This window comes from Hippichthys cyanospilos, chromosome 4 (genome assembly GCF_059441005.1).
Source record: "Hippichthys cyanospilos isolate Australia breed blue-spotted pipefish chromosome 4, RoL_Hcya_1.0, whole genome shotgun sequence".
NCBI lineage: Eukaryota > Metazoa > Chordata > Actinopteri > Syngnathiformes > Syngnathidae > Hippichthys > Hippichthys cyanospilos.
In genome coordinates, this window is record NC_142372.1 from 21,307,664 (window position 1) to 21,329,527 (window position 21,864).

At 38.9% G+C, this 21,864-nt stretch overlaps 1 protein-coding gene across 1 annotated transcript in view; it reads right to left on the reverse strand.

Moving 5' to 3' along the window:
• Positions 1–12,302: 12,302 nt before the first annotated feature.
• The window catches only part of LOC148424984 (SMAD family member 6-like), a 21,011-nt gene continuing 11,449 nt past the window's right edge, over positions 12,303–21,864 (reverse strand). The window contains exon 4 of the mRNA XM_088414050.1: positions 12,303–13,227. Coding sequence (XP_088270176.1) covers positions 12,590–13,227 — 638 coding nt within the window. The 3' untranslated portion in view covers positions 12,303–12,589. The remainder of the gene's footprint in view (positions 13,228–21,864) is intronic.

The window sequence follows — 21,864 nt, forward strand, 5'->3', positions numbered from 1 at the left end:
CGTCAGCAAGGTTTGCAGGAGCCTGATAACTACAGGTGTGTTGGTTGAGGGGCAACATTTAAAACAAGCTGGATTGTGGCTCTCATGGGCCGGACTTGCCCACCCATGTACTGTAGAATGGAATATCATACTCACCGAATTTACCTTGTGGTCTGGTGTAAAACCTGTGACAACAGGTGAATGTTCATCAGGTATTTTTATGAGTATCCAACACAGAGGCTGTTTAAAAGTTTTTTAATGGGCTGCCTCAGTTCCGACATGACAATTTGTTTGCCCTTGCAGAAATACATCACCAGCCACTCGACAACACCTGATGGAAAAGCACACATTGTACTCGAGACATTATCATTGCTGTATGTACTTCTACACACACTTTCACAGAGCCTCCCTTCACTCTGACACACACACACACACACGCACACACACACACACACTGCTGCTCTATTTTTGTGGCAAGTGAAAAAGTCGCGGTCTGCATGTAGGCAGATTTCACTGTCGGTATACTTTGATCCCTCCCTATGTCACGTTTCAAGTTTCGCAGCTGGGCACTACGGTGGCAAACTGGTTAGCATGTCAACCACACAAGCGGCGGTCATGGGTTTGATTCTGGCTTCCGCCTTCCTGTGTGGAGTTTCTTAACCGTATGCAACTATTCAGGAAACAATTCTCAGTTCATGGGTCCTCTGTAAGAAATAAAAAAATCTTGTGAAACTTCAGAATGTTGCACAACTGCTATGAATAACAGGAAGGCAGATGTGGTCTCCTGTCAGTGTAATCGCCTGTCACAAAGATCAGCAGTGGCTTGCATAATGCAGCATGCACATGATGTCAGGGGTAATTAATCAGCACAACACATGATAATAAAATTAATATAAATAATAATAATAAGGATATAATAAGTATTATTATCGGTATTATTATTATTATCTTAATGTTGAAATATTTAAACGACTTAACTTTTCATGGGAAACAGGTACAAATCATGACATTTTGAAATTGAAAGAAATAATCATAGTGACTTGGCACAGAAACCATAACATTTGATCACTCTAATTGGCTGTATGCTTGAGAATCAGCACATGGCAAAAGAGGTGAAACTGACAAACAGGAAGCAAGAGAGGCCTTGACTTTTTCGCTTCTTTTGCAAATTGTCACCCTTTGTATAATGTATAATATCCATCTAGACCAGTGCTTCTCAAATAGTGGGGTGGGCCCCACTGGGGGGGTGCGAGGTGATGCCAGGGAGGGGGCGTCAGTGACCCCAAGGAAAAAGTTTTGTTTTTGTCATGTGAAATATAATTGATTTTTTTTTTGTAATCATAATTTATTTATTTATTTATTTATTTAGTTTCAGGCTCTTTGATGCATTTGGTTATTTTTTTCAGTTCCAGAGTAAGTTGTAACCCATATAAATGCTGTAAAAACAATGATCAGTTGTTGAGAGGTGATTTATATATATATATTTTTTTTTTATCGATGTTTAGAAAAGATACAGGTTTAAGTATGCAATTTTTATTGGTTATAATCGTATTTATAGTCACCACATCGATTGGAGAGGCGCAGGGTGGTGGGGGAGGTTGGGAGGGTTGGGCTTGATAAAACATAAGAGCGAGAGTTGACAATATCAGTATTGCACGATACTATGTCACAAGCGTGAGGCTTTGTTACGCCTGGGAGTTCATCATGAACAAAAAAGATAAAGTTATGGCATTGTTTACATTTACAGCTTTTCGGTTAGCTTTTTTTAACGATGAGGAATAGTGAGCACCATGTCCAGTGGTGTGGAGGAGTATTACTTCTCACACATGCACAGAAGGTACTCAATAGTGAGTGTTGTGTCACTGTCGGTCTGTTGTGGTATTGTTTTTTTCATGTTTCCAGCGTAAAGCGCAGACAATTGGGCCGACGCCGTACCGCGAGACGTACATCATATTTCTCCGACGTTGGGTTGATGGATTTAGAACTTAACAATTTCAGTTGCTATTAGTGCAATTTATCATCAAAACTCATACTATGTTAAAACAAAAGTCTTATGGTTAGAATGTTTATTTTTAGAATTAACCCATTTACTCTATCACTTGTTGAATGGAGCTGCATAAAGCCCATGCCAACTGACAGTCTTATGCCAGGCTACATCCCAGATTGCTTGCTAGTCCGACCACACAAACATAGCAAAAGAGAACCATTCACACCACCACTGCCTACACTAAAATCACATGAATGTTCCATAAATTATGTGTATTCTTTTTAGATTATGGCAAAGTTTTAGAAGTGTAAGTATGGATACAATGTTAGCCTTTAGTCCACACTTGCAGTCTTGACTTAAAGCTACTTCTGGCTAATCTGGTCCTACTTCTATTGAATTGACATCAGCTGCTATAGCACATTTAAAATAGATTCATTTCATCTTACGCACTTACATGCTTGTAATTCTGACTGAAAAGATATCCCGTAATGGGAAGTGTTTTAGACATACGTACTTTGAAAAATCACATTTTAATCCTAAAACATTTCTGTTGTACCTATAAAAGAAGACTTGATACATTATAGTAACTGTTCAAAATGGTTTAATCACTATACTTAGATTTTAATACGTAGACTAAAGTATACACTTGTATATCATAAAGATCTGAAATGCCATAGTAGTACAGCCACATTTTTTGTTAGGTTTGAAAAACGAATTATAATGCATTATGATTTTAAACTATAGTGATTCTAATATAGCCCCGGGAAAAAGACAGCAAACCTAAGAACAAGAGTTGAAGTGGTGCTGACGAATCAAGCAATCAGAGGGATCCAGGTCACACTTGTTTTGTAGTAACATAACACAGCAGCAGAGTCATAACGCTAGTTGCCCGTGGGCTCTGTGTGACTCTGCTGACGTGGGTGCCCTTCAACACAAACACGTGAGTCATAGCGCAGGTACAGTAAGTCACCAGGCTTCACTTACCCTTACTTGATAGGTTACACGAGTGAAACTACAATACTTGAGATAACGTCTTTACCTAATTCTGGGTTCCACTGAAATCACAGTTTATGCTGCATGGAGCTTTGGGACACCATCACTATGACTTAACTCATGACTCACCGAAAAGGACTTGCTAATGCCCTGTGAGAGCAAATTTCCTGTTGTTAGCATACCTGCTAATCTCATTGATAGCAGGCAGGATATTGAGTTGAAGTCATCCGGTTGGAGATGAAAAGGGAAGCTGCATGGAGGTCTGTGTCTCGTGTGAGACATCATTTTATCATTTGACGCTTGCACATGCTCCATTGCAGCACTGAAGTCCGCTGAAGAGGTGATGACTCACTTGGGATTTCCAAATCTGAATGAGCGGCATTTTGCAATAAGCATGTGCAGATGTGTATGATGGAGTCAAGCTGTCACAGGTCATTATACCTGTAGTCATGAGAATAAACACTATCCCTAAGCACAAGCTAGTGTTATTAACTCATTCACTGCCATTAACTTGAGAAAAGTTTGACATTTTCACATGATATTTTGCTCAGTGATACACCAAATCCACCAAAATATAACACCTGCCTCTTAGCATTCTTTTATAATCAGCAGAAGAAAAAAAGGTAGGTTTATAGAATTTAGCCTATTCTTCCATTTTTCTAAAGAGTCACATGATCGTTCTTTGTAATACAAAGACACTTAATAATAACTGTGATTTGTGTCCACTTCTGTCATCTCCAAGTAGTGTTATTGTGATTACGCGCCCTCATCATGCTAGTAAATTGATTTACTCCGCATTGACTAAAAGTATGCACTATTCTACCCTCTAGTGGAAATGTTCAAAACTGCAATCCGTGCAACTGCGCCAAGATGTCAGCGTTTGTGAAGCCATAGGTACCTAAAACACTATTTCAATTTGCAATTCAAGAGGATGAAAAATATACTGGAAATTACTTTTGGTTGTGTGATATGACAAGTTATCTACTATTTGTATGCAGGATTACACATTATCACTATGACTTTTATTATCCTACCATATTTATATACTTTGACCAACACTCTACTGTACTTCCAATCAAAACAAAACTACTGAAAGTGTGATTGCGTATGCATAAAAGATTGTACACTTCTAACTAGACCATTGTTTTGCTGTGTGGAGGACACAGTTAATCATTCTTACAAACTCTTTTCACAGGCCTCCTTGACAACATGCAAGTACTGTAATGTTCTTGGGCAGTTCATGTGCTGATGCACTTGAACCACTGCATGTCCGGCAGAGGAACTCTACTGACGCTGGAAATGTAAACAAATTCCACGAGTCACATAGAGCGTGGTTGTAAATGATCAGAAGGTATGACTAAAGCAATTACATTTGGAAATGGAGGGACATTAGAAATAACTGTTTCATAATCAAATAAATAAATAAATAAATAAATAAATAAATACATACATACATACATACATACATACATAAATACATACCTACATACATACATACATACATACATACATACATACATACATACATACATACATACATACATACATACTGTACATACACACATACATACATACATACATACATACATACATACATACATACATACATACATACATACATTTCCTTATGAGATATTTTTTTAATGTAATGGTCCAGAGGTGCTTGGCTTGAAAGCATCTTTCATACAGTTTAGTGCAGTTCAGTCAAATGTTAGGATGTGCATTCAACGTGCTTGTTTGGTGTTGGTTCTTTTTCCAGTCAAATATGTGAGTATGTAGGAAAAGATTTAAAGTAAGTCCAGGTGATTTTCCCATGACATGTAAAGGCATTGTGGTTAGCAGGTCTGCCTCACAGTTATGAGACTCGAGTTCGATTCCAGCTGACTCCATCCCTCCAGTGTGGAGTTTGTATGTTCTCCTTGAGCCCGCGTGGGTGCTCTCCGGGCACTCTGGCTTCTTCCCACACTCTAAAAACACACATGGCAGGTGTATTGGACACACTAAATTGTCATTAGGTGTGACTGGGTGTGTGAATGGTTGTTCACTTCGGTTTGCCCTGCAATTGGCTGGCAGCAAGTTCAGGGTGTCCCCCGCCTAGTGCCCAAAGTCAACTGGGATTGGCAACAGCGAGCCTGCGATGCCTGAGACGATGAGCAGCTGTAGAGCTATGGATGGATGGATGAATGTCAAAAAGCATGAGGTTATTTTTGGTCAATAGAGGGCAGCATAAACCCACCAGTGGGAAATGTAGCGTTTTCATAGCACTTTTGATTTTTAAATTACAGAAAAAAACAAATAGAATGAGTTTTCATAGGAGTAAAATGAGGTGATTTTAATCGTTTTACAATGTGTGTGTGTGTGTGTGTGTACATATATATATATATATATATATATATATATATATATATATATATATATATATATATATATATATATATATATATATATATATATATATATATATATATATATATATATATATATATATATATATATATATATATATATATATATATATATATATATATATATATATATGTCTATACTGTTTGTGTGTTATTGAAGACAGTAAAATTACAACTCATGAAAAAAAGGGCTTAAAAAAAAACAACTGTTGTTACTATTTCACCATTCAAATGAAAGTTTTTTGACAATGCCTTTACCATACACGTGTGGGCAGCATTTAATGGATCAAATTGTGCCATCGGGTTACTTCAAGCAGCGTTCATTGTAAAAGGAATAAAATCAGCCCATTTTATCTTGAAAACCAAGCGAGGGTGGAGACTGCGAAAGTCTCTCTACCAACAGTAGGAAACCTGAGCTGGGTCGGTGCTGCGCTGGAATTTACTGCACTGGCATATGCCACAGCCAAAACCTCATTCTGGAAGTTTGGAAAGCAGAGTGGAGTGACAGCATTTCCTGCATCCATTTAGACTCCCACAATATGGAAAACATTTCAACCTCCCCAAGAAGAAAAATAGGCGTTTTTTGCTTGCATGTCCTGCTCAAGCATGTCTGCAAAGACAACCTTTTATCTGTCAACAATAACAATATGAAATCCAAAGCGGTTTTGTTTTGTACTCAATTTTGTGGTCTGCACTTATTGTAAAATGGATTTTTTTGCATTCGTTTTCAATCGTCTTGTCACTACCTCTGCTTTTATCTTCTGAGCACCCCCCAACCTAAAAAAAGATTTCCTATCAACTGACAGAAGTATGTTCATTTGATTTTGAGCGCCGGGTCTTCTTTGATCTGCTCTTTATTATGTTTCTTACAATGAGGGAATTTTCTTTTTGCAGGCATCAAAATACCCGCAAACAACCTTATGGTTTTGCATCATATTCGGCGTCCCGAACACAATCACCAAAAGAAACTGGAGAGGAGTTTGCCTATTTTGGTTTGAAGTTTCACCCAAATGACCCTGATTCATAACTAGACAATGGAAGAGGGCAACCTCTGGTGGTAAGGGCGTGTTAATTATTGTTAGTGTTAAATATTGTTATGCTTGTGGATCCAAAGTGGTGTACAACTTGACATACTGTAACTCGGAGCTTTTATTTTCGCAGTTCTCCCACAAATATGTCTGGCAATGGTAAATTGAGTATTCACTGCAACCCTCTTTTAACATAATTTCTCAGATTACAACGCAAAATCAAAGGTTGTAGCCTCAGGTTTGGATTAAACAAGCAAACAAACAAAGCACTTGTGTGTTTATGTTTGAACATAAACCACACAATTTTCTGAGTGTTATTGAATAGTCATCTGCCTGCAGCAATTCCTCTCCAAGGCCTCTTCTTGGCACAACTTCTGTTACATGTCACGCACAAAGTCTGTTTGATAAGACCCACCTTAGCTTGATCTTGTCAAACATACAAAGACAAGATTGTCTGTCTTTGGCATAAGATAACATGTTAAGTGCAAACACACTGAAGTGGCTCATGTTGTAGAATGTTGTTGTCCCAACACTCAAAGATATAGAACAGTCCTTTGTCTTGAAAACACGTATTTGGGACTTTGAAACCACATTTTTTCTTTCGTTGTATTTGACTTATGACTGAAAAGTGTTGTTGGTGCAAGCGGTACTGAATACAGTTACACCTTACACCAATGAAGTACTGTATGCCTAATCTAATACATGCAACAGTGTCAACTACATTAAGGGACAGACTTATTATGGTTATTATCATTGTTGTTGTGATTGTTTGTGTATTAGTTGTTGTTGTTATTACTGTTTTATTTATTTATTATTGTTTTATTTATTTTATTTAGCTTTCCATTGATTTTTTGGCCCATTTGCCACACCATATATTTTGGCAAAATATTAATGGATGAGTCTATTTCAAGTACCCGGTAATTTTCTACATGGGGCGCACCTGGTTATAAGTTGCATTATATTTCTCAAGTATTGTATGTCTGAAGAGTCTGGTAGGGTGTTGAGTATCTCTTTAAATGCATAGTTTTTACTATTGCACAGTATGTTTTTAATCAATTTAGGGACATTATTTCAGACCAGCTCACATTAGGTTTAGATCAGAAAAAAAATATCAGCTCGTGGCGTGCTTTTTTTCGCTGTGTTGCTAGACAGGGGTTCCTTCAAGTGGCGGAGAGGATTCTATGGTAGACAAAGGAAACAGTTTGACCATCGAGTCAATCTGGTGAGCGGTGGTTGTGTTATTTCTTTGGCTAATGCTAAATGCCGTTACCCTACTACAGTTCTCATGATTCTTTGACATGGAATCAGAAATATTTTAAATTCTGATGTGACAAAAACATAGCCTGTTAGTTATTACATACAGATCAAAATGAGAACCCAAACGGAGTTGAAAGGAATTTGTATTAAAGACGGCAAAATGAGAAGCTGACATCCATCCATAGATAAGGCGCTCTGAATTACAAGGCCCTCTGTCAATTTTCAAGAAAACTGACATGCGCCTGATCGGTCCAAACTACAGTAACAAACACATTACCTAACGTTGGTCTTTACTTTGTGTCAACTCAAAAAAGGCAAATATTCCAATTTAGAGAATACTGAATGCGTTCGTAGAAGAATGCCATGTAAGGTCCAAGTTTTCATTGACACATGGCAAATCTAAACCAGTGCAATGTTGGGCTGCTCTGAGACAACCAGGTACACCGTGAGAATGATCTTTAGATGTTTCAAAAGGGTTAAAAAGGACTTGAGGAGTGTCTTGGCTGATCTTCAAAAGGCCAGGAGCTCCAGGCAGTATACTGGTCATGGCTGAAAGAGAAGAAGGCTGTCTCGAGCAACTCCCCTTCCTGTGTCTCTGTCTCCATATAATTACACTATGCCTGACAGACATAGTGCTTAAAATTGAAAAACAAAGACAGGCTGGAAAATAAACAGCACTTCGGCCACTCATTGGAAGGGTGAGCCAGGTGGGTAACCATTTATGGTCAAAACCATACGGACGACAATCATTTTAATTCACTTTCAATCTTCTCATATTGATGTATTGAGAAGGCTGAAGTCTCAGAAAAAAACATCTTAGTTATTTTTTCCAGTGAAATGTTAGTGAGCCCTCTTTCTTTCAGCTAATTGTACTTTGAAGGGTGATTTCATGCTTTTAATTGTGCTTATGAAACTCACACTGAACTCTGCATGCTTTCAAATTGAATCAAGTGCCTCACTTTCCGTTGGCTGGGGAATCCCTCACAGTTAAATAAAAAATCAGGATGATAAATCAAACACAAAAAAATAAATAAATCAATGTTAATAAAAAAAAATAGCAATAGCATTGAAATGATGAAAAACACAAGGCAGAGCAACTGGAACACTTCCACAGTTTGTGATGCATCAAGTACTTATCACAGTTATAGCATTCTCGAGAAACTATTTCATGATGCCTAGGTTTTGTGTGTACATTTTTGCTGTGTAAACTTCCCTTTAATGTGGTCTTATTGTTGCCAAGATGTTGATGCTGTGTAGAGGTGGAAGTCATCCAATTTTTGCAATTTAATTTCAGTATGTTAGAATGACATGGTAATTGTGACCAGAGGAGTTTTGTTATGTAATATCCATGTTCAGCTTTATTTAAAAAAAAAAGAATCTAAATTCGGAAGTCATCCTGTGTGAACTTGGCACAAATCTCAGATTGTCAATGAGCTGTGAGAATAGTTGTCCTTTCAGCAGATGCTTGTGAAAATTGTATTCTAGTGTCAAACTTGATATTAAGGGACTGGACGCAAGCTCCAAAATCTAACTGCAGTTTTTTTTTCTTTTTGTTTTTTTTGGTGCGTATTGCCTTGGAGACTTTTAATAACTCAAGTGGAGAACGTTACTTTTAACCCCACGCATCATAGTTGTCACCAGATTTATTTCCTTCAGGCGTTTTTAATAACAATGTGCCGTAGTCTTGATTTTTGACTGCCATTCAATGTAATTGCTAAATATGTAGTTAATAACTTATTTAAAATGCATTTCTTTCCCAATTACATCAGGGTTTCACTAAACGCCAAAACGGAGTCGTGCATTGGGGAAATTCATTCAAATTGCTCTGTATTATTAGCATATGGCAAACATAAATACTCCGCTTGCATACTGTTGGCCAGCAAAAACAAAATGGCTTTTATTGCTCATCTTGTATTCATTTTCACGGTGACAACATCATATTCTGGAAAAAATGAGACCCTGTTAAGCTGGATTGCAACGAAGGGACTCAGGCTGTTTTCATCCTCTGACAGGCTGCAGCATAAAGATGAAACAAAAACAACAACAAGCCCCCCAACTCATGATGGTTTGTTTTCCATCACACCAATAAAAGAAAAGAACAGAGAAGGCATGTACTGTGATGGTGACGGAGAAGAGAAAAGACATTTCATATGAAGCGGATGATGCAAAAAGAAACATCAAAAAAAGATGTAGGTGAAACATGGAATGCTTTATACAGCCCCTCTCCATCCATCTATTGTATCCTGACCACAAATTGTAACCTTTGAGAAGATAGTTGCCTGAAATACGCTTAGGAATGATTTGGAAGTAATACGTATGTATTTGGTTCTTCTGGGCATTTACAAAAGCTACTATTACAACATATACTATCAGTTTTTCTTCACGAATTAGAGTTTAAAATTAGCTGCATATAACCCTAACCGTTTTTAAGTTAAGCTTCAATCTTAGTGTAGCGTGAGGCCCTTTTTCAGATTTGAGGGCTGTGACTGACTTGCGGAACCTTCTTCAACTAAAAGCTAATCATAGGTTTGAGCAAGATGCTTGCCGAGTGTCTGCAGAAAGTTTTGTTTTTACAGCTTTTCATTGCTTACATGGCGTTTTCTTCCTTTTTTTTCTTCCTTCCACTTAGCTAAATGTACTGTAAATAATTGTTTTGTTTAAAGACTCAAACAGGATGCCGTAAGCAGGACTCTCTCAACTTGGGGTCCAAGTGCCCTATTACGGTTTGTTGTGTCAGAGTTCACTTATGTGCTTTGTTTTCTTCCACTTTATGCCACAAAAATAGTTTGACTTCATTGTGATTCATACATGTATAAAGACATTTTAATAGGTTTTCAAACTTGTTTTTGCACTCAGTATTGTGTGATCTGCTGACAGGTAGCAGTGAAGCTTTTCCTTGTAGTATGCGTTGTCAACGTGCAGACGTTTCAAGCATCAAACAGCTGCAAAAACACACTAAATACTCATTGTAAGCGTTGAGTAATTTAGTCGTAAACAATTAATGTTATTTTGTTATTGAGTTTGGTCCAGACATTTTGTGTTGATAGTCAGTGCTATTGTTGATAAATTATTTTGATCATTTGGGCAAAAGTGGCTTCAGCAAAAACGGTATTAAGGTTCAAATCTTTATTGCCCTGATGTATTAGGAACCCAAAAAGCAAGAGAAAATTGTGTGGTCTAACAATGATTCGAAAAGAGTGGTATAACAGTGGTCTGGTATTTGTCCGCTGATTAACTGGTACCGGGCTTCATTGGCTGCACCCGAAATAATGTTTTGGAACTGTGGTATTGTGCATTTGTGCTTTTTTTGTTTTTTTTGGCTTGATTGTTTTTTGGCACCGCCTTTGGCTGCTGTTGATATTACATTTTGTAGTGACAAGGATGGTGTGGTTTTGAGCGCAGTAAGTCGGTGATGCACACATTGTTTTTTCTCTGTGAAATCTGGCCCACGACTGTCTGTAAGTTGTATTTTCTTTGTAAGAATGTTGGTGTATGATAATGTACCCAAAATAAGTTTGTTTGCTTGTTGATCCAGCAACTAACTGTAACTGTGGATAACATGCGAGATCATATTAGTTCTTATCTTCATCATGTTCTATAGTGCTGCACTGTATGCATATAGCTCGTTTGCATTTTCTTTCGTGCCAGGTATTTCCCTTGAAATTAATAGATTTGTAATTCACTTATATGAGTGACTTTATATAATTTGCGTATATTTTTGTACAATTAAATAATTACTCAACGTTTTTTTAATTAAAGCATTGAAGAGTTTTTCCCTATTATATCACATCATAACATCATAATATTATATTATATTATATTACATCATAAGTTGTCATGCAATTTCTCGTAGAACTCTAATTTTATTTGTTCATTTATTTGTCATGAAATGGTTTTCACATTAAATGTTGATATTATTTTTCGAACATGGCAACATCTTCCTTGCAATAATACAACTTTAGCAATACAACAATGTTTTTGATGAATACTTTGGCTTACTATGCGCCTATATTTTGAAGCTGGTCATTGTAGTTGTAGCTTAAGAGATCCCTTTTATTTTTTTTGGGGTGGGGGGGATTCTTCAAAAAAATTACTAATGCTGAACTAACAGATTTCATGCACATTTGGTGGTATGCCTTGCGTAATTTAATAAGATTGCAATCTTTAACCAAGATTCCAAATAACGGGTGCTAAATTGCGTGTTCAAACTGCCAGCTTGCACTCACTGTTGGCAACAAATATACTGTAGGTGAAAATACCATTGTATAAAAACGAGGCTTTAAATAGCTGTGATTTTTGTACAGTGGAAATATTGAGTGCATATCATAAGTGTGAAAAGAAGTCTGAAGTGATGCAATTGGAAGGGTTAAAAACTTGCAAAAAAAATATTTGATGGATATTTATTTGATACAATGCAATCATACATTCTAGAAAAGAATGCATTGATTGCATTGCATGATGCATGATTCATTTTAGAAACATATAATTTTTGTTATGGTTGTAGTAGATCTAAAGTGGTGTACAACTGAATTTTTGATCATGTTCAAGAACTAAACGACACTAGACCACCTAAACCACACTAAACCACCGCCTTGACTGTCGTTGTACAGGTGTACAATGAAATTGGAGATTTGAAGAGCTAAGAGGACACCATTGAACATTTAATTTAATACAAATGCTTTATTGACGTTGTAAGGTGTACTTTGAAATCGTGAAATTATGAAAACATAGACCGGATATCTATATTTGCAAAAAGACACTGAGAAACTCTCTAATGCATGTATAAAGAATGAAAAGTGCATTTTCTTGTTCCTTTTTGTTTTGTCCATATACACATAAATAATTGCATTGTAAAAAGGCAAAAGGAAATATTTACACAATAATATATTTATAAAATATATAAGCTTTATATTAAATCTAGGTGGATTACAGGCTGGCTGCTATCTGTGGCTGTTAAGAAGCACCTCTAGCCAGCACGGGCAGGAAGTTATGAACTGCCTGGAGTAGCAGGGGCCCCATCCTTTAGCAAAACTAATACGAACACTATGGGGATCCCAGGGCCCCTCCTGACTTTCGGGCTTCACGCCATGCTCGGCCATCCACTTGGAGCACTCATAGTCAAACATCTTGAGGGAGAAGCCTGGCATAAGCCTCTTGACGCTCAGTCCTCCAGCGCTCAGAAGGTCCAGGGTGGGCGAGTGGACAAAGACCGGGTGCTGGCTGCGGTTGTACACCCACACTCCGTCCGGCTCACGGCTCAGCACAATGCCGTGGCCAATTTTACTGCGGATCTGTTGGACGCTGCTGCTGTTCCCCCCATGGCCGGTGAAGCCCGGGAGTACGGATGAGCCGTGGCCGCCTCGGTCGTCGCGACGACTGTGCTCGGCGTTGGTGTGCAGTTGGCTGAGGCAGAGGCCCGTGCCCTGAGGTAGGTCATAGAAGATGCTGAGCGAGGGTTCGTAGGCTGGGTAAAGCCGGCCCACACGAGTGCGCTGTTCCCAGTAAGCAACACTGCACCAGTAGGAACGATGTCCGCTAGAGGTCGTGGACCCGAGGGACCCGAGGGAGGTACCGGTCTCTGTCGGTGAGAAAAAGAGGAATCATTTGTACTTGTAGTCGACAATTATGAGCGCAAACACAGTACACCGTAATGCACAATGGCTAAAAGGCTCAGGATTCAGGTCACTTGATCGGGAATACGGGAAATGTGCTTGCGCAGATGCGTCGATAATGTTGGAAGGTACCCAGGGAGAGGCATAAAGTTAAATAGCCGCTAAAGGGAGCCTTGACCAGCCGGCATCTCGAGCTGAGAGTCCTCCGTCATTTCTTTCATTCACTTATATTGAGATGACTGTGTTTGGCTTACAGAAATAAATAATGTCTTGTCTAATTCTTTACCTATTTCAACACAGATTGGTTAGTTAGAAACACCACAAGGTGCACCTTATCATCAGGTGTACCTTATATATCGATCAAAATTGAGATTGGGATTCGTAGATGGGGAATGATGTGATAAAGTAAACTTTACCTGTTTCTTTTGTGTGTTTACAGTTGAACAAGGTTGCTCATATTGACATTGACTTATTATGCTATTGAGAGTTTACAGTTGTTATTTGAGTTATTATTGTTATTACTTTGAGTATTACTATATTGTGATTGAAAAAGTTTGAAAATATGTCATTAAGTGAGGGTGCGCCTTATAATCCGGTGCGCCTTATATATGGAAAAGGTTTGAAAATATGTCATTAATTGAGGGTGCGCCTTATAATCCGTTGCGTCTTATAGTGTGGAAAATATGGTAATCTATTGTACATATTTTGTCCTAGCTGTATTTTGTGACCTTGTGCGCAGGCGCAGAAGATCATGCTGGGCCCAGAAAAAGTGCATTGCAAACCCGGGAACAAAGCCATAGCGGCCAAGCACACATTTTTACTATACTACAACTATACTGGACTTTGATTTTCAACACTGATATATACAATGTAGCCACAACAAACAATAGAAAAAGAGCAGCTTGTGAGGTCTAAACATTTCAAACCAACGGCCCTTCTGTAAAGCTTTTTCACTATTCTCAATATCTCTTTGTTTTTAATATTAATGATGTTGGAAATTGCTTCCTCTGTCTACTGTACATGAGAGGAAACATGCTTAAAAGCTGTTTACTTTAAACTCCACTTTACCTTCTCAGGAATGTATTTAATATCTTGATCTCTGTCCAGACAAGATCTCATAGTACATTGAAGGATTTTTTTTCTCATATAGGGTCTTATATTCACGGTTGTGACTGGTTAGTTCCTTGATGTATCAGTTGCCATGCAGCTGGTATGGTTCTTTAGTTTGTTTTTGTATACCATTTATGATTAAGTCAGGAAGTATATTAGCTCTCAGTCACACTGTCAGAACTTCAAGCTCACAATCAGGTCTAGGTTTTTTGATTATGAGGACTTTCCACTTTTCTACTTTTGTGTACTGTAAGTTTCCGGGACCAGTTTCTGCACTTTACGTGACATAACATTTGGTTCTAAATTTGACCATTAAACATCATTGTATAATACTTAAGAGTTTGACTTATTTTTCCATTAGAAGCACAAAAATACTGTTTTAGTGTGCTCAGCTATAAGGGGCTGAGCCTGCCCACAAGATGCTTGTTCCCCGACTTGAAGCATGGATCCCTGAAATTAACCCTTTTTTTAACCCTAGTAGGTACTGTACAACTAAAAATATCAATAAATACATTTGTGATTTTGTTTGATGGCTTAGTCTTTTCTACAATACAGCCTGGCAGAAAATAACTGGTGAATGGGCCTATATTAGACATAAACATTTTCAATGTGAAGTTTGCGGGGGGGGTTTTTTGTTTGTTTTGTTTTGTTGTCTCCATTGTGTAATGTACAGTACGTAGTATTTGTAAATAACGAAAACTCAAAACAAGAAAGAAAAGCTTACGTCATTTCATATAAGAAAACTGCAATCGCTCACCACCAAAATATGTATGGACATCACGAACATTGTGAAGGCGAAGGTGCAAGCTAGCAAAGACGAAAGGGGTGGGACGCATTCAGCTCTCTGTCAACCTTGTGCGAGCCTGTGAACCCATGACCCCCCTCCATCCCGAAGCCCTAATGCTATCAGCTCACATTAACTCCCTCACAGTGATGCCATTATTTTTCTCCAGAGACTCTACTGACACAGAGGATTTAAAGACCCATGTGCCCATGGCCCCATTCCTGTCATATTCTACTGGAGCACCCCCACTTCTTCAAGCAGAAAGGGCTCCCTCTTTTTAAATTACCAAGCTGCGTTTGGGTGAAACTGGTATCGAGTTTAGGTACGGTATGTATGCGGCTGCTATTTTAATTTGGGGGTACTGAGGCATTTGTTTGGCAAAAAGAAGGACGGCTAGTGTTGTTCTGAGCAAAATAGGCACAAAAAACAAGCAATCGCTACATGATGAGATAGCACCTCAAAACTGGGTTTAGTGGTTCCAAACAAACTATTATTGTGCATACACACTCTCACATACACACAAACGCATGCGCACAAAATTGCACATCTCATTTGAGCCCCACGTGTGTCATTAGTGAATTCCAGGCTGGCAACTCCTGCAGTCTGAAGTTTTTACAGCTCTCCAATCACACACACGCACACACACGCAAATGCACATACACACACACACACACACACACGCACACACACGCATATAAATGCACACACCTGTAATAAGGTAACACAAACGGAAACACAGCAAGATTTTATGAGCTCACAAGCATAGTTTTTCCACAAAGTAGACATAAAACAAACTTGGTACACCATGGGGAAGGCTGCAGCATTTTAACACTTTGAGTGAACGCCTGAACAGATAGGAAGAGGATGAGGAAGCCGTCCTGGAACCAGAACTTTAAAGACATTTCTATCTTTTTGCAAGACATAGAATTGGATCAGGTCAAGTCCAGATCTTTGTCAAAGTGCATTATCTAGACCAGTGGTTCTCAAACGGGGGTACAGGATTTAAATAAAAGTACTCCTTTACAGCTTCCAGTCAAGACCCAACTCTACTCTACTCAAATTTAAAACCCACATATATGCAGACAAACAGAATAAATAAAATTTTAAAAAAAAGTTATTAATTGAAACCCCTGGAGAACAAATAGTAATAGTGTGAGTGCATATCGTATTTCCTAACATTGCCAACTACTGGCCTGACATGCACATTACATCAGCTGTTTTCCAAATCGACTTTACAAAAGAATGCCCCTGACCAGTTGCAGGCATGGAAACAAATACTTTTCCGTTGTCCGTGAGATATGTAAGAAAGCAACAGCAGAACATGTAAATAAATCAGTTCAAAATGTAATGAGACACCACTTCTCAGACAAAGAGCACGCACTATCTCTAACTCACCTTCCCAGTGTGTTTAGTAGAAGAAAAGTCTCGACTTGCAGTAATCCAGCGGTATGTGTGTAGATCTAGGTGTAGCTTAAAATCTTGAAATGCATACTTAGAATTAAGCTTTGGCAGATATTTAATTACTGACTGAATATTTCTTTGAGGGGGAGGGCAAAATTTTTTTCCATATCACTTACAAGATGGATCAAGTTGTCTTTTTCTTCTTTCTTGTCTTATGAATTGTAATTATAGCCGTAAACCCTTACAAATGTGTCATTGTGGAATGAAGTAAAAACGAGGAGTGCTTGGTAACAGAAAACCGCCACGCAATTATATTTTAAATAAACCAATGGCTCCACTTATTTGGTGACGTCAGAAGCAAAACACAAACAAGATCACTCATGAATGTGTGGCGCGGCATGTCATGTTTAATGTTTCTGGCGGGGTTCTTACTGCCATCAGGCTCAGCTTGGCTCTTCTCCAACTCAAGGTATAATGACCTTGTGTGAGAGCGCAGTGGAAGGGAGGAGCTTGTGGGAAGCCAAGTTCTTCAATGGAATTTTTTAAGACGGGTTAAAATGAGAGGTTATCAGTATGTTTATGTTTGGGTCGAGGAAATGTGCGTCTGGGAGATTGTGCGTGCCTGTACGCATTCATCTGGATGCCAGGGCTGGCAGCAATTACCGCGATCTGCAAGCATTTAAGACAGTCAACCTTTAACTGCACTGTTTACCAATTAGATAAGTAACCTTTGTTGTTTCATTTCAAAAGCGCTGTCCCTTAGTGCCAATCTCAGTGTCAAACAGTCTCCCCGCTGTCTGCGTTTGAATGTTTTTAATGCTTTTCAACGTAAAGTAGAACTGTTTTGCATTTTGTTCACCATTTAAAAAGGTTAAGGAGTCTTCGTCACTTATCATCGAAACATCCATTGAAATCAACAATATTATTTCTTGTCTTGCTGAAATCATTTCATGCCTGGCCCTGTCTCAGGCAAATGAACAAGCAGGTCTGGTTTTCGTTTCTGGAGCCTAAACTTTGATCATCTGGGGCTTTCCAAAGAAAATGTATGCCTAACAGTGGGCTGACGGAGCCGCGCACTCTAGTATGTGACCATCTTGTCTGATTTTGCTCGGAGAACTGGCTGTCATCCGCTTTTCGGTGAAGCTGGCTGTTTGCTTCTTGTGGAAGCAGGCTCATGAATATGAAATGAAGTAAGAGGCCCTACAGATTAAAAGATTTCTAACTCCTGTTAAGTAAGGTTGTGCTTGATGGACATGCAGGCACTCCAGAGACATTACCTTGTTGTATACAAGTACTTATTAAATTAGTATGAGTCCCTTTTTATGTAAGTAGCTGGAGTTATAGTTCAATCATATATTGTCTGACAATCATTTTAGTATAAATTGCGCACCAACACACAACATTACTCTAAATTGTAACTTCAGCACATATGCTCGTGCAAGCAAATCACTTGAGGGGCTCTTTTTTTCTTAAATGAGACACTTCCACAGTCTCAATCTGCTTGGAGGTGACTCATACCAGATTTTGGTAATTTTGCATGATCAAAATAGATATAAAATGATTATTAAGCCTAATTATACCTCCTTAAATATGGTGGTTTGTGCCATACCGGCCTTATTTTAAGGGTTAGGCAAACACTTTATCGTCAATCGTCAACTGCGATGGGCGCATGTCAAGGACACACCCTGGTAAAGCTTGGCACAGAACAATCAGCTAAATTCACAAATAAGCAGATCAAATATTACGACTCCAAGGATATCGCGATACGCTGGTATTTCAACAATAGAGCCTGAGGTGTCTTGGATTGGTGGTCACTGACCAGTAAGCCTTTACGGGGCACAGCGCCAGCTTTCGGCCGATAGTCTAAAGACGCAGACGGCCTTTATTAGGCACAGGTTTTTCTATTTTTCAGTCCTAAACAGGCAAGAATTTTCTGGATTTTAGAGAAATTCAGGGATACGTTAGAACTCAAGCAACGGCTGTTACAGACGCTTTCGGACATTTTGCCTGTTTTTGGACTACTCGTCGAAAGTGGTCGCTGTGCCCAGTAAAGGGTTAAAGTAGGCAATCAGCATCAAGCTGCCATTTTAGGGTAAAATGACTCATTATTCAAGCCTGGTCCAGGCACGAGAATGAAAATTCTGTCGACTATTTAAAATATGGACATGAAAGCTGAATTGTTGTCTTGTGTTTATTATGTTAAAATTCACAAGTTTCCAGGTCATGGAAAAGGAGGCTCCCTGTTGCCAAACTCAACCTGCATGGAAGCAGGAATAACGTCGGGAGAAAATGGGGAAGTCAAAGGGTGAAAAAAAGTGAGTGAAAAAGGGAACTGGAAAATGAGCAAGAGAGAGAGTAAAGAACCTGCCAAGCATAACTCGCATCCATGGAAAAAATGAAGCGAAAGACTGTGAGAAAGATTGGGAGTGAGGGAGACCCTTGTCTTTCATCCACTGCCAAGGATTAGATTCCCCTCCAGTTATTAGACTCTTCCACTGTGTTGAAAGAAGTGGGTGGTTTTATTCAGGGTGGGGGGTTGCACAGAGAAAAAGAGATGAGAACTCGGCTACTGGCTATTGTCAGTCACCTCTAATATGCTTTGTTTTAACCGCCTCAAATTCCCCCTAAATCACTGATTCAAATTAGAAAATACAGAGAAGAGAAACCCTACCCCGCCCTTCTGGCAATGACTGTTATTTTTTCTTTGTTTGGGACAGCAAAAATTAAACAGTGACTTCAATTCCAGCACACCACAAATCCAGCTGGCGTCTTGACTATCTCTGCCATCAGAGGACTGCGTTATCACCAGACATTGGCTTCACAGTCGACCGCAATGGCGCTGTTGCTCACTGCTCCCTCTCAGTTTTTCCATTGTGTGATCTTTTGATGTTGCAGTGCAAAAAAAAAAAAATAGACCCGTGCTTCTTGTTTAACAATGAAAAAAAAAAAAAATCATTCCGAACCTGCCCAACTTCTTAGAATCTGAGTATGCCAGTAGAATTCCACCAATGAGTAAAAGAATTCTTCCAGAGGAAGAGAGAAAGTGAGTAGTTTCCTGCTTTATTGCAAGCCGAGCCAAGGAATTTCAGGTTTGACATATATCACTCATCCTGGCAGACTGGTTGTCCAAACATTACATAATTGACCAAGAAACTTAAGTTGTCACAATATAATGTTGGACCAAGATTTTGTTGAAACACTTTGAAAATGTTTTTGGGGTACTCTACAGATTACAATCACTGCAAATTTCCTGATTTGTTTCAAGCCAGTCTACTTATTTGCTTCTTGTGACATCTTGCTTATCATTAATCATTGACGCATGTGCTCCTGCACGGGCGAGCGTACCAATTTGACTTTGTAGATTATTTCTGGTTATATATGCATAATAAATGATGGGTTGAGTGACCATGCTGATAAAGGCAGCAATTCCTCACACAACATAGAAGCCTCCATATTTCAATCAATTCAGATTGGCTCTTTCCTAACTATGCTAAAACCCATCCTTTATTTCTGCACAGAGGCAGATTAGACCCAAGAATGGATATTTCACAGATGCAACCAGTTTGACGGATTAGCAATTGGTAGGGGTGCGCCGCTATGCGAGTGGTCAAAGTGACACCTTTTGTTTCATTTAAATGCGGCATGTTAGTTGCGCACTAGGCTCTAAGTGAAGCAGCGGTACACCTGAGTTGTGTGCGTACCTGAAGACTCCCACAGTCACTGATTGGGCCCCCTCCCCCCGGCACTATAATTGTGCCAACCAGTGCAATGATTTAAAAACATTCTTTTTTAAATGGTTGAGAAATATTGCTGCTGCTATGGTTTTGATCAACTTTGTGAAACCAAATTGTTTGTTTGCCAGATGTCAAACTTGCTCTGAATGGAAAAAAACAGCCCTTTGAGTTAAAGTTAAATGTTTCTTTGCACTCAAAGCACTAAATCAGATCATCATATCAAAATACTTGGGTGACGGAAACATGTTTAGTGGAACAAATGAAGCTTGTTTAAAACATATTAAAAATCTGTATTGTCTAATCTTATGGCTCGAGTTCTCATTTAACAAACGAAACTGAGTTTACATTGTATATGTAGTCAGTAATAAAGCCTGCGTGGCCATCTTACATGTAATTTACTTGTTTGAGGAAAAAACTCCAATCACCAACAGCTGGTCACTAAAGAGCCAACATAGATTCAAACTGAAACATAAATTTGATGACAAATAAAAGATATACACCTAATTGGCTGATTATCTGAATGGCAATATGTTCGGGGAGAGAGTGAGAAAGTAAGATGGGGGGTGGGGGTACCCTGAGAGCTGACATGCCCCCCTTCCAACACATTCCGAGACAGGCCCTCTTCCTCGACACTTCCTCCTCTGCTCAGCCAGTCATGGAGGTCAAGTTGACAAGTGTCTCATTGAGTCTCACGTGGGCCGGCATTAGGCCTTCAATCTTCACAATCATACAGTAGTTATACACATTAGTGATGGAACACATCCACTTGTTCCACTATGAGGAAGAAATTCCGAATAGAGGCTAATTACACAGAATGGTCCTCTGAGTATGTGAGTTTCCGTAAGCAAAATGTATTTCACGCAGAGTAAATTTGGTATGTACAGAAGCAAGCACTGCGAGCTTTGCATGACAAGTGAAATAACAACGGTCACCAAAACCCTTGGGACTGTAGGACTGATCTCCAATGTAGAGGTATTCATGAAAAAAATGAAACCGCGCAGTAATCCCAGCTACAAGATCAACTTTTGAATACTGGACAAAAATGAATAAAAATCTTAATCAAGGTCGTGCTTCTCATATGGCCTGCATGAAAAGGAGATGGTTCTGCGATGAAAAGGTAAATATCGCTGACACACAAAAAAGGCCGCTACAGCTTGTGAAAACAAGGTGAGTGTTGCTTTTCCAAGATAAACACATTTTGAGTCATTGCGCATTGCATTCACAGTCACAGCACAGGGGACGCTGTGCTACGTTTCATCGAGTCAGTGCCTTTCAACATCTGCAAAGAATCTTTAAGTTCAGCAGCATGGCAGGCTTCCATTAAAAGCCAAATTGCGAGTTGGCAGAACCTCTGAAGGAACAAAGCAAAGCCACAGCCAGTCCTGTAATTTAAACCTTATTTTAAATTGTGAAGGTCTGACAACATGGACTAAGACAGCGCATTGGAAGACGCAGAGAAAGGCAGGACAAGCGAAACTCGATGGAATTATGAGTGTGTTTAATAAACACGAAAGTCAAGAGAAGATAAAGATAAAATCAATAAGTGGCGCTGACAAAAAGTCTGGCAAAACTGA